Genomic DNA, 20,230 nt, shown 5'->3' with positions numbered 1-20,230 from the left:
CCACTAATGATGTCTAAACAATTGTAAGTATCAAAATACCACTAATGATGTCTAAACAATTGTAAGTATCAAAATATCACTAATGATGTCTAAACAATTGTAAGTATCAAAATATCACTAATGATGTCTAAACAATTGTAAGTATCAAAATATCACTAATGATGTCTAAACAATTGTAAGTATCAAAATACCACTAATGTTGTCTAAACAATTGTAAGTATCAAAATATCACTAATGATGTCTAAACAATTTTAAGTATCAAAATATCACTAATGATGTCTAAACTGTAAGTAAATATAATAAAGAAAGATAACATCAACCAATGTGACCTGCACATGTTACATGAAAACGATGAGTTTGATGCAAGTAGTGTTTTCTTGATACATTTCCTCCTGGAGTGGTCTATTGCATATAAAAACATAATACTGATTTTTTCTATAGCAAGAACAACTCAGACCCATTTTGCACACTAATTTACAAGTCTCAGCCTACAATACAAGTTAAGACATGGGTTAATTCTATGAATTTGCAAAAACAATCTGTGTAGTAAATATAATTGCAAAGTTATGAATTTTTCAACTTGGTCAATTATAATATTATTTTGAGTGCAGCATACGATGCAAAAAGAATTCCACCACTGAATACAAACAGATTGTAAACTAAAATTACAGGTTATTATCACTCACTAAAGTTAGGACTGCAATGAGGAAACAATATATAATAAAGTTATCATGAGGACACTGCAAAATATGCAGCCTGGCAGTACAGGATTGCATCAACCAATGTTTCATTCAATACAGTCAGCACACTGCTTTGTTGTATATTTATAACCTAATTATCTAATGAGAGGTGTACCTTATAAGGAATAAAAACTAATGTAACAGTAGAACAGACTCGAGTGAAACATAGTACATATATACACCATGATAAGTGATCTGTTATATTATCCCAAAGTCAAATCTATTTTACTAATAGTATGTGCCGTTTGATAATAGTTCGCCTAAAGCAAATAACACCATTATGCTTAAATATGCAATTAGTTAACATGGTTATATGCAACAAATATGGTCACTTAAAGAGAAAGTGCCTGAGACCATTTCAACATACAGTAGATAAGCTTCATCTGCCACAGAGCAAATAGTAAACCATAAAGTACAAGACATCTATTTTTATAGCTCTAAAACTCTAAAATTGGTTGAGACTATGTGATGAATTGCAAGACGTCCCACAGTGTGTATTTACTTATATGCTGTATCCCTTGATGGGAGGGAGATTTATAACCAACCACTATAATCACTTTATTCTGTCGCAGGTAATCTTAATTAATCATTCAGGTTTATGAGCCATAAATCATCTTTATCTACAGATAGGATGGAATTCTGCACTGATATTTTACAAGGGAATTAAGTATTACTGGTAGCCTATTTTCAGTTTCCTTAATTTGTGTTTTTTTTTTTTACTAGGATTAATTCTCACTCCACATCCTTTGAGGATTGTGCAGATAGACACAGCTGAGGTAAATGAGGCATAGTAAACAACATTCAGTCCATTATTAATATAGGCAATTCAGCAAAGGGTTGTCAGTCAGCCATCTTGTATAGGATCATGACAATGTGCAACTACATGTAGATTGCGACATTATGAATTTGAGATATAGCAGAATTATGCAAAAAAAAAGATGAAAATTATAGATTTTTGTTAAATAAAATGGCTGCCAGGCACTGAAATATAGATTAACTTCATTTGAGGTGCTAGCATACAATTGTCTACATATATACCAAATATGGACGGGACCCACTTGGACAGTGATAATTTGAAATTTATGTATAATTGTGCACAAAAAAAACTGTTGTCAAACAATACAATGCCTTTGCACCATATTTGAATAAATTTAGTGATTGTATTCTCAATCAGGCTGCTAGTCACCAATTTCAAACAAATCCTAAATAATATTACCGGTAGATACATTTTCTTGAGCGAAAATGTTCGACTAATATCAATATTCCATGTTTGAACAGATTTGGTCTGCACAACACTATTTTTAGATTAAATATGATAACCAGTCAGCCATTTTTAATCAAATAAAAAAAATGTGAGCATATGTACATTTTGTATATCATCCTGTTTCAATTATGTAACAATTGAATATTGCATGTACAGGTCCCGTAAGATGTCAAGTGCTGTGGGTGAACAGAGTTCAATATTTGAACAAGAATCCCCACAACCTGATTGGTTCATTTAAGCAGATTGACCTTTTGACATCATGGCTGACTATATGTCAATATCTCAAGACGTTTGTAGTTTTACACAATATTTCTTAAATTTTTATGAATATTTCTGGTAGTTTCAGATGTCAATTAAAACATGTATGCATATATTTGACAAGTCATTTCAAATTCTTCCAACCTTACCTTCTTTACTAAGGTATATTTTCCAAGAATTTAAAAATATGTTAAAGGGATGATTTTGGTCATTACGGTATATAGAAAATTGCCAATGAACAAAGAAAAAATAATAAAATGTTGTCTGTCAAAAAAATAGTTATCTGTTAAGTTGATAGGGTAACTGGTAGCTTACTAATACACTGTCACTCACAGAATTTCACAAATTGTAAAGAGATCACGGTTTGAAATGTGACACCAAAATTAGTAATTATGTTACCAATGCAAAGGACACTCTACTGAGATTGTGGGTGAAATGACAGTGTGCAGGTCCTATACAATTTAAGATGTACATGTACATGCAAAGCACATTCCAGTACATGTATTCATGGAATATAAAGTGCAGCGTACTGCCACTCAATGTATGCTAGACAAAATATCAATGAACACATACCATCACATTACATTGACCCAGTAACTGCAGCTCTCACGACACCATCACATTACATTGACCCAGTAACTGCAGCTCTCACTTACGACACCACCACATTACATTGACCCAGTAACTGCAGCTCTCACTTACAACATCATCACATTACATTGACACGGTAACTGCAACTCTCACTTACAACATCATCACAGTACATTGACCCAGTAACTGCAGCTCTCACTTACGACACCACCACATTACATTGACCCAGTAACTGCAGCTCTCACTTACAACACCATCACATTACATTGACCCAGTAACTGCCGCTCTCACTTACGACACCATCACATTACATTGACCCAGTAACTGCAGCTCTCACTTACGACACCATCACATTACATTGACCCAGTAACTGCAGCTCTCACTTACGACACCATCACATTACATTGACCCAGTAACTGCAGCTCTCACTTACGACACCACCACATTACATTGACCCAGTAACTGCCGCTCTCACTTACGACACCATCACATTACATTGACCCAGTAACTGCCGCTCTCACTTACGACACCATCACATTACATTGACCCAGTAACTGCAGCTCTCACTTACGACACCATCACATTACATTGACCCAGTAACTGCAGCTCTCACTTACGACACCACCACATTACATTGACCCAGTAACTGCCGCTCTCACTTACGACACCATCACATTACATTGACCCAGTAACTGCCGCTCTCACTTACGACACCATCACATTACATTGACCCAGTAACTGCAGCTCTCACTTACAACATCATCACATTACATTGACACAGTAACTGCAGCTCTCACTTATGACACCACCACATTACATTGACACGGTAACTGCAACTCTCACTTACAACACCACCACATTACATTGACACGGTAACTGCAACTCTCACTTACGACACCACCACATTACATTGACCCAGTAACTGCAGCTCTCACTTACGACACCACCACATTACATTGACACGGTAACTGCAACTCTCACTTACGACACCACCACATTACATTGACCCAGTAACTGCAGCTCTCACTTATGACACCATCACATTACATTGACCCAGTAACTGCAGCTCTCACTTACGACACCATCACATTACATTGACCCAGTAACTGCAGCTCTCCCTTACGACACTACCACATTACATTGACCCAGTAACTGCAGCTCTCACTTACGACACCACCACATTACATTGACACGGTAACTGCAACTCTCACTTACGACACCACCACATTACATTGACCCAGTAACTGCAGCTCTCACTTACGACATCATCACATTACATTGACCCAGTAACTGCAGCTCTCACTTACGACACCACCACATTACATTGACCCAGTAACTGCAGCTCTCCCTTACGACACCATCACATTACATTGACCCAGTAACTGCAGCTCTCACTTACGACACCACCACATTACATTGACCCAGTAACTGCAGCTCTCCCTTACGACACCATCACATTACATTGACCCAGTAACTGCAGCTCTCACTTACGACACTACCACATTACATTGACCCAATAACTGCAGCTCTCACTCACGACACCATCACATTACATTGACCAGTAACTGCAACTCTCCCTTACGACACCACCACATTACATTGACCCAGTAACTGCAGCTCTCACTCACGACACCATCACATTACATTGACCAAGTAACTGCAGCTCTCACTTACGACACTACCACATTACATTGACCCAGTAACTGCAGCTCTCACTCACGACACCATCACATTACATTGACCAAGTAACTGCAGCTCTCACTTACGACACTACCACATTACATTGACCCAGTAACTGCAACTCTCACTTACGACACCACCACATTACATTGACCCAGTAACTGCAGCTCTCACTCACGACACCATCACATTACATTGACCAAGTAACTGCAGCTCTCACTTACGACACTACAACATTACATTGACCCAGTAACTGCAGCTCTCACGACACCATCACATTACATTGACCCAGTAACTGCAGCTCTCACTTACGACACTACCACATTACATTGACCCAGTAACTGCAGCTCTCACTCACGACACCATCACATTACATTGACCAAGTAACTGCAGCTCTCACTTACGACACTACCACATTACATTGACCCAGTAACTGCAAATCTCACTTACGACACCACCACATTACATTGACCCAGTAACTGCAGCTCTCACTCACGACACCATCACATTACATTGACCAAGTAACTGCAGCTCTCACTTACGACACTACCACATTACATTGACCCAGTAACTGCAGCTCTCACTTACGACACCATCACATTACATTGACCCAGTAACTGCAGCTCTCACTTACGACACTACCACATTACATTGACCCAGTAACTGCAGCTCTCACTTACGACACCACCACATTACATTGACCCAGTAACTGCCGCTCTCACTTACGACACCATCACATTACATTGACCCAGTAACTGCCGCTCTCACTTACGACACCATCACATTACATTGACCCAGTAACTGCAGCTCTCACTTACGACACCATCACATTACATTGACCCAGTAACTGCAGCTCTCACTTACGACACCACCACATTACATTGACCCAGTAACTGCCGCTCTCACTTACGACACCATCACATTACATTGACCCAGTAACTGCCGCTCTCACTTACGACACCATCACATTACATTGACCCAGTAACTGCAGCTCTCACTTACAACATCATCACATTACATTGACACAGTAACTGCAGCTCTCACTTATGACACCACCACATTACATTGACACGGTAACTGCAACTCTCACTTACAACACCACCACATTACATTGACACGGTAACTGCAACTCTCACTTACGACACCACCACATTACATTGACCCAGTAACTGCAGCTCTCACTTACGACACCACCACATTACATTGACACGGTAACTGCAACTCTCACTTACGACACCACCACATTACATTGACCCAGTAACTGCAGCTCTCACTTATGACACCATCACATTACATTGACCCAGTAACTGCAGCTCTCACTTACGACACCATCACATTACATTGACCCAGTAACTGCAGCTCTCCCTTACGACACTACCACATTACATTGACCCAGTAACTGCAGCTCTCACTTACGACACCACCACATTACATTGACACGGTAACTGCAACTCTCACTTACGACACCACCACATTACATTGACCCAGTAACTGCAGCTCTCACTTACGACATCATCACATTACATTGACCCAGTAACTGCAGCTCTCACTTACGACACCACCACATTACATTGACCCAGTAACTGCAGCTCTCCCTTACGACACCATCACATTACATTGACCCAGTAACTGCAGCTCTCACTTACGACACCACCACATTACATTGACCCAGTAACTGCAGCTCTCCCTTACGACACCATCACATTACATTGACCCAGTAACTGCAGCTCTCACTTACGACACTACCACATTACATTGACCCAATAACTGCAGCTCTCACTCACGACACCATCACATTACATTGACCAGTAACTGCAACTCTCCCTTACGACACCACCACATTACATTGACCCAGTAACTGCAGCTCTCACTCACGACACCATCACATTACATTGACCAAGTAACTGCAGCTCTCACTTACGACACTACCACATTACATTGACCCAGTAACTGCAGCTCTCACTCACGACACCATCACATTACATTGACCAAGTAACTGCAGCTCTCACTTACGACACTACCACATTACATTGACCCAGTAACTGCAACTCTCACTTACGACACCACCACATTACATTGACCCAGTAACTGCAGCTCTCACTCACGACACCATCACATTACATTGACCAAGTAACTGCAGCTCTCACTTACGACACTACAACATTACATTGACCCAGTAACTGCAGCTCTCACGACACCATCACATTACATTGACCCAGTAACTGCAGCTCTCACTTACGACACTACCACATTACATTGACCCAGTAACTGCAGCTCTCACTCACGACACCATCACATTACATTGACCAAGTAACTGCAGCTCTCACTTACGACACTACCACATTACATTGACCCAGTAACTGCAAATCTCACTTACGACACCACCACATTACATTGACCCAGTAACTGCAGCTCTCACTCACGACACCATCACATTACATTGACCAAGTAACTGCAGCTCTCACTTACGACACTACCACATTACATTGACCCAGTAACTGCAGCTCTCACTTACGACACCATCACATTACATTGACCCAGTAACTGCAGCTCTCACTTACGACACTACCACATTACATTGACCCAGTAACTGCAACTCTCACTTACGACACTACCACATTACATTGACCCAGTAACTGCAACTCTCACTTACGACACCATCACATTACATTGACCCAGTAACTGCAGCTCTCACTTACGACACTACCACATTACATTGACCCAGTAACTGCAGCTCTCACTCACGACACCATCACATTACATTGACCAAGTAACTGCAGCTCTCACTTACGACACTACCACATTACATTGACCCAGTAACTGCAACTCTCACTTACGACACCACCACATTACATTGACCCAGTAACTGCAGCTCTCACTTACGACACTACCACATTACATTGACCCAGTAACTGCAACTCTCACTTACGACACCACCACATTACATTGACCCAGTAACTGCAGCTCTCACTCACGACACCATCACATTACATTGACCAAGTAACTGCAGCTCTCACTTACGACACTACTACATTACATTGACCCAGTAACTGCAGCTCTCACTTACGACACCATCACATTACATTGACCCAGTAACTGCAGCTCTCACTTACGACACTACCACATTACATTGACCCAGTAACTGCAGCTCTCACTCACGACACCATCACATTACATTGACCAAGTAACTGCAGCTCTCACTTACGACACTACCACATTACATTGACCCAGTAACTGCAAATCTCACTTACGACACCACCACATTACATTGACCCAGTAACTGCAGCTCTCACTCACGACACCATCACATTACATTGACCAAGTAACTGCAGCTCTCACTTACGACACTACCACATTACATTGACCCAGTAACTGCAGCTCTCACTTACGACACCATCACATTACATTGACCCAGTAACTGCAGCTCTCACTTACGACACTACCACATTACATTGACCCAGTAACTGCAACTCTCACTTACGACACTACCACATTACATTGACCCAGTAACTGCAACTCTCACTTACGACACCATCACATTACATTGACCCAGTAACTGCAGCTCTCACTTACGACACTACCACATTACATTGACCCAGTAACTGCAACTCTCACTTACGACACCATCACATTACATTGACCCAGTAACTGCAGCTCTCACTTACGACACTACCACATTACATTGACCCAGTAACTGCAACTCTCACTTACGACACCATCACATTACATTGACCCAGTAACTGCAGCTCTCACTTACGACACTACCACATTACATTGACCCAGTAACTGCAGCTCTCACTTACGACACCACCACATTACATTGACCCAGTAACTGCAGCTCTCACTTACGACACCATCACATTACATTGACCCAGTAACTGCAGCTCTCCCTTACGACACCACCACATTACATTGACCCAGTAACTGCAGCTCTCACTTACGACACCACCACATTACATTGACCCAGTAACTGCAGCTCTCACTTACGACACCACCACATTACATTGACCCAGTAACTGCAGCTCTCACTTACGACACCATCACATTACATTGACCCAGTAACTGCAGCTCTCACTTACGACACCACAACATTACATTGACCCAGTAACTGCAGCTCTCACTTACGACACCATCACATTACATTGACCCAGTAACTGCAGCTCTCACTTACGACACCACCACATTACATTGACCCAGTAACTGCAGCTCTCACTTACGACACCACCACATTACATTGACCCAGTAACTGCAGCTCTCACTTACGACACCACCACATTACATTGACCCAGTAACTGCAGCTCTCCCTTACGACACTACCACATTACATTGACCCAGTAACTGCAGCTCTCACTTACGACACTACCACATTACATTGACCCAGTAACTGCAGCTCTCCCTTACGACACCACCACATTACATTGACCCAGTAACTGCAGCTCTCCCTTACGACACCACCACATTACATTGACCCAGTAACTGCAGCTCTCCCTTACGACACCACCACATTACATTGACCCAGTAACTGCAGCTCTCCCTTACGACACCACCACATTACATTGACCCAGTAACTGCAGCTCTCCCTTACGACACCACCACATTACATTGACCCAGTAACTGCAGCTCTCACTTACGACAACAAGAACTAATGAATTACACCTAACAGAGCTCAACATTTACAAAAGTGGATAGTTGCTCTAGTACAAGAACTTTCACTTTAAAAATATGCATTGCTTTGTAACTCATTTTATTGTTGAATAAGCTTATAGTGGGATATCTCGAAAGCGTAGATTAGACAACACAAAATATTCACACGTTTTCAGTTTTACAGCTTTACTTCCCCAAAATCAAGAAAATAAAAACATACTAATATTTAATGTTTTTACAGTATTTAATATATATTTTGTTGAATATTAAAATTTATTACACAAATTATTTTCAGTGGGTATACCGGTAGCAATAATTAATATAATCAACCTTATAATCAAAAGAAATTCACTGTCAAGTAATACACTCAAGACAAAACACAGCAAACCATAAAAACTCAATTAATTCTTGCTATTTGCTTATTCCATTTTTCACAGGAATTTTCTAGTGTTAACTAACAATGCTATGAGATGAATGGTGGAAAACATCCATAACTACTCCACTGAGCACAGTTTATACAGTTACATGTTTGGGGTCTGAGTAAACACCAGAGGCACAAAAAATAATAATATAATAAGAGTAATTATTGGTTTTCCATAAATATATGTAAAAGTTTAGTTTAAGACTTGTTTTCACAAATGCAGAGTGAAATGTAATGAATTCTACCCAACAGTGAAAAAAGAAATATTGATTCTTTTCACCTTATGAATGTACATCCATGGTGTTACAAACACAGTTCTGAATGCTATGCATATATCATTGAAAGCCTTAATTTAATAACAACATCTCACATCAAGGTACTTCTTGTACTTTGTATAGTAGAATGTCTACAACTCAGGGAAACTTTTAACTGATTTAGAGCAGTAATATTAGATAAGTGCTCTTACAGTCAACCAACATGTACATTACATGAACAGTACACATTCCACAGGGAATCAACCTCTAAGGTAACTGAAAACCAGCAATAATCCATGCAGGAAATGTTCATCACAATGTGTCAAGTTTTATTCACTGTATTCACTGATGCATGTCACAATGCTCAAGTAATAAATAAATTCAATGCCCCGTGTAACCAAATACGATGGTAGCTATATTCCAAAAGGAATTGAGAGAAATTTGAAAATGTTTTTTGAAAAATGTTATATTATTTATAGTGTTCACATGGCTAATTAGCAGGTAAATACCACTGGTTCATACAGGTTATATTGTTTAGTGTTCACATGGCTAATTGGCAGGTAAATAACACTGGTTCATACAGGTTATATTGTTTATAGTGTTCACATGGCTAATTAGCAGGTAAATAACACTGGTTCATACAGGTTATATTGTTTATAGTGTTCACATGGCTAATTAGCAGGTAAATAACACTGGTTCATACAGGTTATATTGTTTATAGTGTTCACATGGCTAATTAGCAGGTAAATAACACTGGTCCATACAGGTTATATTGTTTAGTGTTCACATTGCTAATTAGCAGGTAAATAACACTGGTTCATACAGGTTATATTGTTTATAGTGTTCACATGGCTAATTAGCAGGTAAATAACACTGGTTCATACAGGTTATATTGTTTATAGTGTTCACATGGCTAATTAGCAGGTAAATAACACTGGTTCATACAGGTTATATTGTTTATAGTGTTCACATGGCTAATTAGCAGGTAAATAACACTGGTCCATACAGGTTATATTGTTTATAGTGTTCACATGGCTAATTAGCAGGTAAATAACACTGGTTCATACAGGTTATATTGTTTATAGTGTTCACATGGCTAATTAGCAGGTAAATACCACTGGTTCATACAGGTTATATTGTTTATAGTGTTCACATGGCTAATTAGCAGGTAAATAACACTGGTTCATACAGGTTATATTGTTTATAGTGTTCACATGGCTAATTAGCAGGTAAATACCACTGGTTCATACAGGTTATATTGTTTATAGTGTTCACATGGCTAATTAGCAGGTAAATAACACTGGTTCATACAGGTTATATTGTTTATAGTGTTCACATGGCTAATTAGCAGGTAAATACCACTGGTTCATACAGGTTATATTGTTTATAGTGTTCACATGGCTAATTGGCAGGTAAATAACACTGGTTCATACAGGTTATATTGTTTAGTGTTCACATTGCTAATTAGCAGGTAAATACCACTGGTTCATACAGGTTATATTGTTTATAGTGTTCACATGGCTAATTGGCAGGTAAATAACACTGGTTCATACAGGTTATATTGTTTATAGTGTTCACATGGCTAATTAGCAGGTAAATAACACTGGTCCATACAGGTTATATTGTTTATAGTGTTCACATGGCTAATTGGCAGGTAAATAACACTGGTTCATACAGGTTATATTGTTTATAGTGTTCACATGGCTAATTAGCAGGTAAATAACACTGGTCCATACAGGTTATATTGTTTATAGTGTTCACATGGCTAATTAGCAGGTAAATAACACTGGTTCATACAGGTTATATTGTTTATAGTGTTCACATGGCTAATTAGCAGGTAAATAACACTGGTCCATACAGGTTATATTGTTTATAGTGTTCACATGGCTAATTGGCAGGTAAATAACACTGGTTCATACAGGTTATATTGTTTATAGTGTTCACATGGCTAATTAGCAGGTAAATAACACTGGTTCATACAGGTTATATTGTTTAGTGTTCACATGGCTAATTGGCAGGTAAATAACACTGGTTCATACAGGTTATATTGTTTATAGTGTTCACATGGCTAATTAGCAGGTAAATAACACTGGTCCATACAGGTTATATTGTTTATAGTGTTCACATGGCTAATTAGCAGGTAAATAACACTGGTTCATACAGGTTATATTGTTTATAGTGTTCACATGGCTAATTAGCAGGAATACTTTCCGGGATGATTTCTGCGTATTTGAGACATGTGTATAGCTTCACATAAATCCTAAATGATCAAACTGACCTACTCGATATAAGGTAATATCTAATTGGAGCATCCCAGCCTACAAACGCATTCTGGAAATCCTTTGTAGTGTTTCACTATACACAGCAACCAAATCAAATATTGTTATTTAGAATAACACTTGAACAACACTCAAACAAGCAAACAGAGATTACGTTAAACATGTTTGTACAACGTAAGTGTGTCATTCTATGTTGGCAATTCAAGGTTTGAAAACAGTTTGACTTTTTTCAGTGATTGCATATGCGGTATAAATGAACAATAAATCTTCAGGATTCTTTTACAAATGTACGCATTCTAAAAATGTTACTGCACAAATGTGAAAACGGTCACCACATTGTAGTAAAACACAAACTTAAACAAACTGTTAAACAAACCAGAAAAGTGATACAAACTCGTTTTGACCTACAAGTATCTTTTCTAGTGTTTTATTCCACAATTTTCAATGAACACATTTTCAATACTGATTCAGTCTCAGTAATGGATTTATTTACTTAACGATTGGGCGACTGAGGGTTGCGTCTGATATTATAAAATTGTTTTTATTTAAGATGAAGTCTGAGCTTCAATAAAATATATAGGTTGAACGGTTTAGAATAACTCTTCTGGGAATATAATTGATAAGTATTTTACTTCCAGGAAAACTCTACTACATTCTTAATTCTCTGAACTCAGATTTCATTTTTGATGTGTCCAGGGTATGGTCCTACATGTCCTTGTCCAGATTAAGTGGTGGGGATGATGTTGGCTTTCCTTTCAAAACTTAATTGTTCCGCAAATAGAGAAAACTGTGATAACAAGTCCTCAATTTCCCCTGATGATTTTTACGATTTGCAATTTCAAAATAAATTGCAATTACTTAAACTCAATTTAAATGCAATCTTATATGGGAATCCAATTTATTTATAGTTTTAATTAAATTGTATCTATTGTTACAGCACCTTAAATTTTATATTTTAGTGATACACAATTCCAGTTCTGTTTTTGCTTTATACAACGAGAGGGTCAAAAAATTGTAAAATGCAAATCACAAATCGGAAGTTACAAATCACATCAAAGTGAGCATAAGAGCATCATCTACTACTGCCCTCAACATTCAGTTTCTGTGTGTACTGCCTATATATGCGTAAGAAAAGTAGATTCAAATTGAATCTATTTTGGTTTGCTGTCTCAATAAACCCTGTTAGTTAATTTGGATTTGTTAAATCGTTTGAAACCAACCTCTGGACCTGGCTTTTATCCAAATTAGTTAATATAGCTCAAGTTGGTACAGCTGAACCAAAATTGGATTCAAATTGAATTCAAAATAAAACTACTTTGTGCAGCGGGGACAGGGCTATTCTTACATTTTGTATGGTGGGAAAATATTTTCTGTTACATTAGCTACATTTTGAAGTTACAGATCAACCTGAGCAGGTACTACCACATGCATGCAATAGACTTGTAACGATTGTACCAAATCATTGACTTAAATCCATTTACCCATGGTATAAGCGCAACTACAGACAACTGTGGCGTAATAATAATTATTGAATATGTTTTGAGGCAATGCCTTGATGAAAATCTTGCATCTATTAATACAAGAAAATGAAGAAAACTTCAGGTCATCTGTACCATATTTGGATACACTCAATGACCTGATACGTGAATTGACAGTTTTCATTGGTCAATCAGTCACACAGTATCATAATCAATGCATAATTTTGCTAGCTTCTTTTGGAAAATTAGATTTCCAATTTGATGCAAAAAGTGATGCATTAACGGCAGACAGAAATTCAGGACAATTCGTTTGAGATGTCACTGGACTTTTTGTAATTATTTTTTAATTTCACCTGCCAGGGCTAATTAGTAAGTGGGGATCATATGTTGATGATCTTGTATTGGCATAGGTGTGTAGGATAATGCCATCAGAAAATTAATTGACTGACATTTATCTCATATTCAATCAATTTTCAAATATTCCATTAATTCCTAAACAACAAAAACATGATTTCATTAGCGTGCAAGTAATTCACACACTAGTAAAAGGAATTGTTTTCAAAACTATTGAGTTTTTATAGTTTTCAGTGCATGGCATAGGAATTTCTTTTTTACAGATGTCTATTTCAGAGCAACAGAAACCAAAAACGTAAATGTGTAGGTGGGCACTGAAATGATGTTCCAAAATACTTAGCTAATGAGTTGATTTTGTATACAGATGTGTGTTATCACTGACAAGAAATATGCATCTATATCCAGGTGTATCTTTCAGATATACACAGTACATGATTACTATGCAGCAGTGTATTTGGTAATAAACCTGTTTACTTTTTGGTTGATAATGAAATCGTGATGTAACCTGACAATAATACCTATATACCGGTAATACTAGTATACATCTTAACGTATTTGTTCTATTACAAGTTCATGTTCAATAGAAGTATGGTCCATTAGAAATGCATCTTCAAGTACATGCAAGGTCAAAATACGTTTTTTTTTTTGTATTTTGAAAGCAAAACTGACAAAAGGATCAAGAAATGCTGGCGTATTTAATATGACATTTACATATTAGAGTGCATGGGATTCTAATAGCAAATAGGGTATCCAATTGTTGTCTAAGTGACTTGTTCTGACAGGATGTTGGCAATAATCACGTTATAAAGTTCAGCATGCAGTGTGATTTGTCAGGGTTAAAAGAAAACCTACTGTAACATACAGTGTAGGATTACTTTATCAAGATTAAGAGGTTCAAATTTCTTGAAAAACTTTTTAACCAAAATTAGCTTTTCTGCACTTGATTGGTGTTCATCAAAATATAATGTGGAACAAAAACGATTTGGCAGAATATGAGTAAAACTAAATCACATGGACACAAGCATTGAGATAATGATCAATCTTTTTTTGAGGCAAAATCGCTCAGAGATAAATGGCGCCTGTCAAAAAACCAGAGTTGAAATCGATAATCCGGATTAAACATGAAAGAACTTATCTAAGGATTATCCATCGTTTTCCATTGGAGTTCATTTCCTCACCTCAGCCTGTAATAACCATGGCATTGTAATACCTACCTTTTGTGTCGTTCTCTCAATACTCTCAATTCTTCTTTACATTTAGCCAAGTCGTTTTCTGCTCGTAACGTGCTTTGCAGATAATCCGTCTCCATCATTGTGATTCGTTTTTTACTGTCTTCTACCCGTTTCTTGAGTTCCTCATATTGCTCTTTACTGCAGCCGCACAACTACGAAGTACAAACAGAAGTATACCGCTTAGTAAATTTACATGGAAATAAAATAACCCTTCTACATCATAGGCACTTCCCTATTGTCACAGTTCATGAAATATCTTTTTCACCAGACTTATGATCATGTTGTGTAAATATATCACAGTGAATCAGCCTGGTAGGAGAGAAATATGTAGAAAAATATAATGTTTTCACCATTAACAAAAATAAACCACATAAACACAAGTAATGCAAAGCAATGTAACGTAACTACATTTGTATACCATCCAATAATGAAGACACAGACTGATATACGAAAGACACAAGAGGAAATAACAGTAGTGTGGTTGTAGCACTGAAGAACTTCAGGCCAGCTAGGCAGACAGTATGAATAAATTATGAAGAACAGTTTCAAGTGAAGCAGCTCATTAAAATCCTTCAAAGTAAGAAGCCATCACAATGTATGCAGATATTGAAACGTTTCTATTAATCCCAGTAGGGTAAATTGAATTGATTGGTTCGGGTGAACGTACATCTTTTCCAGACAAATTATTCCACCTATATTACTTTTAAAATAATCAATTATGAGAACAACTCCATCTACTTCTCAATTGCAATCTTGTCAACAGAAAGAAAGGTTGAACATTTGAGATTTTGCATAAATTACTGATTTTACTATCCATGAAACAATCCATTAATAAGCAAATTAAATGGTATTATGTAAATCAGCTGTTATGCAAATTAGTAACCATGTTGTAAGGTTCACTGGGATCTATGTATACATATAAGTGTTGGTACCAGTACATCATATATATTAACTATATTCACTAAGGTTTTATTTTCACTCATAGCTAAATCAGCTAAATCAAACCCAGGTATATCCAACTCCATATTTGGTGAAATTAAATTCAGTGAATATTTTGCCTACAGAAGATGCATGTCTACAAGATAACAGTTGCATTGTGTATTCACTTCAGACATTTTTGAATACATTCAATGTTATTGGCTACCTCATTTGGTCTCCTAATTTTAATCAAAAACGGCTTATTTGCAGCCATCTTGTTTCGGAATTACATCTGTCTGCCTGTATCAATTTGAATGAATCACAGTGTATAGACATGCATATCAGTAAGTCAGTAATGTGTACATCATGTCTGGCAATAGGCTGACCTCACAGGGGTCACACATCCTGGTAATTTCCAATGTTAGACAATTTTTTTTCTCATGAATTTCAATGCTTGCATTAGGAATGGTGTGACATTTTGGGGGCAATGCATACAGTTGTAAGTAAAGCTAACTCAATAATCTAACAACATCATACTCCCATAATATTTTTCTATATTTGAGATCTGTATTTGAGTGTTGTTATATGATCTTGCACCATGGCAACGTGATCTATCAGACAAGATTTAGCAGCAACCAATTGAATTTGTTCAGGTTTGGTGTTACAAATTCCATTTACATTGCAACAGTCCTGTAATTTATTGTAAAATAGTTCAATGTTATTGAAAAGAAGATTCACCCTCACTATTGTTTTACAAAATAAATCACCCACAATATCATTGTACTCATGTAACATTTTGCATCATGATTCACGTTTCTACATAATTTGCATGGTACTCAATAATTAGTAATTATTTAATACATGTCATTTTTTAAAACTAGTTATACTGGTAGTTGTTTTGAAAATCTTGTATGTAAAGTTTGCCTATTGATCTGTGTAATAGATAATAGAATAGAATTCATAATATTAGTAAGGCTGTACAGATGCACTATATACATGTATGATATATTTTCAATGGAATGAAAGGTCAAACCAGAATTTATTATATTTTGAGAATAAAAGGAAATTTATCCATCAATTGTCATTAACAATAAATAAACAGAGCACAATGTTATATTTTTAATCATGAAAAAATTCAGAATTGATTTAAGTCATGAGTACAACTTCTAGAAATAAATGTTTAACCATGGAACTATAAACTATATTAACATACAAGGCAAAGTCTATATTTATGTTATTGACTGTCTACACTGCACATATGCTGCCCATTCCACAAATACTCAAATTAGTATCCTATGTTTGCACAGTGTACATTGACTTAATACCCAGGGTAAAGTACAGAGATGGGTAAAGTACAGGGGTAAAATAAAATAAAATAAATTTGGATCAGTTAGATCAAAAGATGCAATTTTATATTTCTTGAATTTGTTGTTGTTATTATTATGTTTTCTTTTTTTTATAGAAATTTAATTGTACTTTTTAGGCCAAAAAATACTTTGTTTCTGGCACATACCTGTAACTTTAAAAAGCCACTCATAACATTGTCCTGGTTTCTGCCAAAATATTGAAAACAATGAAAAACAGACAAAACCAAGAAAAAAGGTTCTGAAATAAATTACTTTTTTCACCAAAAACCAGAACCAGAAACAATATTTTTTCGCCTTACATGTATCTAAATTCTCACAAAAAGCTGACATTATGGTCATACCCCCGGTAGTTAACTGCTGCAGAGAGGTTGGGCCTAAAATCTACAATAGAAACAAGTGATTAATTTTAGAATTTGTGAGTACAGATTTAATCCAGGTTAGATGTACAATGCCAATCACCAAAAATAGTGAATTTGTGTTTTTTATAGTTTTTAATTGCCGAGGCAAATTCTACTCATTTTTACGAGGAGTAAGATTATGCACTTACATACCATGACATAGAAAGCATAGCTTGAAGTGATTAATATAAAGACTTCCAATTAATGGATGGTGATGATGATCAAGTTATACATATAAGTGTTTTTTTAACTGTTTCCTTCACGTTTCAGTTGTTTTATATACTAGTATATTTAAATAAAGAAAAAAGTCTTTGGTTAAGCAGAAAATACTGATCATTAAAAACCAAAATCCGAGAAAATACATTTACGTGAATGGTTTCCAAATTTGATTCCAATGATCAAATTATCTTTCATTTGTCTTAAAGTAGGTATTCACATTCACAATAAATTGTACAAACAGGGAGGTTTTAATGATCACAGTTTGTCTTCTATAAGAAGTACCTGCACTGGTTGTTGAATGATGATGGATTGTACTCCTATCCACAGAATGAAAGCTTTAACGATATATAAATTGTACACTCCATAAATTGTTTGCTCTGTAATTTAAAGTTGCTCAAAGAAAGTAAATTGAATGAAAGTAGTTAAATCGTAAACCATATACCCATAAGCTTGATAGCTATTAGCTGTGTGCTTTGAAAGAGAGGAATTACTTTAATTGTGAGCTGATCAACAAATCAGTTCTTCATGCTGCATACGTTATTTAAAATTTCATATTTTACATTTCAACCTTTGATAAAAAACATTTATTTGTCACTGGGCCAATAATATAATACTTTAAAAAAAAAAGAATTCCAGTAAAGATTTAAATCCCAGATATATTCCCCAGTGACACATATGTACATGTGACATTTCACTACAAACAATTCAACACATCCAGACAGAAATTCCAATCAGAGAGTGCAATCACCGTAACACATTAGAACTTTTGCAACAGCTAGACTGTGTTGATAAATACTCAACAACATCAGATTGGAAACATCAACGACCTCTATGTCAGTACAGTATAATACTGTGCTGAATACACAAATTCTACCTGTTATCTGAGTGATGGGTACAGAGAATATTGCATCAGAGAGAGAGATAATGGCCTCTAGTTTCAGAGCCAACTGTTTATTCTGGAAATGCTGCTTGGCAAACAAATATTTAGTTGCTATATATTAATGGTGTATTTAAGTTTTACAACTAAGTATAATCCACACAGCATTAAGGATGCCAGATTTGGAATTTAGACAATGGTGTTAAGAAATTCCACTTCACCCAGGTCAAGAAAAGTTAATGCATTCCATACAATATCAGGTGTTCAGCTAAGCCCCAAAGTCATACAGGTGAAATATGTAGACCATTAATACCAATTTCAAGAATTTCAATGCTTTTTTTAACTTTCAAGTATATGCAGACATGATTTCAAATAAAAATACACACTGGTAGGCTGGCGATCCGCTGGGGAGTGCAAACATTGCCATGGCAATAGTAGAGCAGTGTTTCAGGTCAATTTTGTCTACATACCCCCGGTAACTGCAGGTGTAACCTCTGCCTGTCAAGTTTGAACAAATCAAATTCACAGAAAAGTTAAACACTGTTTCTGATGTTACCCATACTTCCAGGTCAAATGTCAAATTTCATGGCAGTGAAGAAAGATGTAAAAAAACAAATAGTTACTTTGAGCACACTCAAGCAGAGAAGAACAAGATATGCTACAGTCCAGGTGTGACCTGCCTGTCAAGTTTGAACGTTGACCCAGCCCCAAAAAAACCATAGAAGAGTTAATACATACATGTACATTATATCTAAGGATCAAAATAAGATTATTTTTATTCCTTAACAATCTAAGAATGGGATACTATAAACCACCAATATTTTGTCAGAGACTAATTTTACATGGGAAAATCAGGAATTTTGAAGCAGATAAAATTTGCTAGGATCCTAATGATACATGGCTTCATATCCATCTTTTAAAGTGTGCAAAGTGTGGGTGCCTTCCCCTGTCATGTGATATATCAAACAAGTACAGCTTTCCCCTGCCATGTGATATAGCATACAAGTACAGCCTTCCCAATCTTAATGAAATAATAGCATATATACTAGTAGACAGCAGTAAAGAATGGGTAATCGGTGGATCAGTAGTCAGATACTCAGGGTAAAACAAAAGTCAACTTCCGTAAAAATGTTGTCCCTTAAATAAAAAAATCATAAAAGTTTGTAACAGTGAAAAATTAACCAGTTTACAGCACTGTCTCTGCTCTATTACTGTAAACACAAACTAGAATTATTATGTTGTACCAGTGCTATGAA

General features: G+C 36.6%; 1 protein-coding gene across 1 annotated transcript in view; it reads right to left on the bottom strand.

Annotated features, from left to right (window-relative positions):
* LOC102803706 (uncharacterized) overlaps positions 1-20,230 on the bottom strand; it is a 59,682-nt gene that overhangs the window by 16,630 nt on the left and 22,822 nt on the right. The window contains exon 3 of the mRNA XM_085495511.1: positions 15,178-15,347. Within this exon, the coding sequence (XP_085351637.1) occupies positions 15,178-15,347 (170 nt within the window). The remainder of the gene's footprint in view (positions 1-15,177; positions 15,348-20,230) is intronic.

This window comes from Saccoglossus kowalevskii, chromosome 2, assembly GCF_978046115.1.
Source record: "Saccoglossus kowalevskii chromosome 2, keSacKowa6.1, whole genome shotgun sequence".
In the NCBI taxonomy this organism is placed as follows: Eukaryota; Metazoa; Hemichordata; class Enteropneusta; family Harrimaniidae; genus Saccoglossus; species Saccoglossus kowalevskii.
Note: the sequence above shows the minus strand (reverse complement) of the source record. Positions and strands in the feature narration are given on the sequence as shown.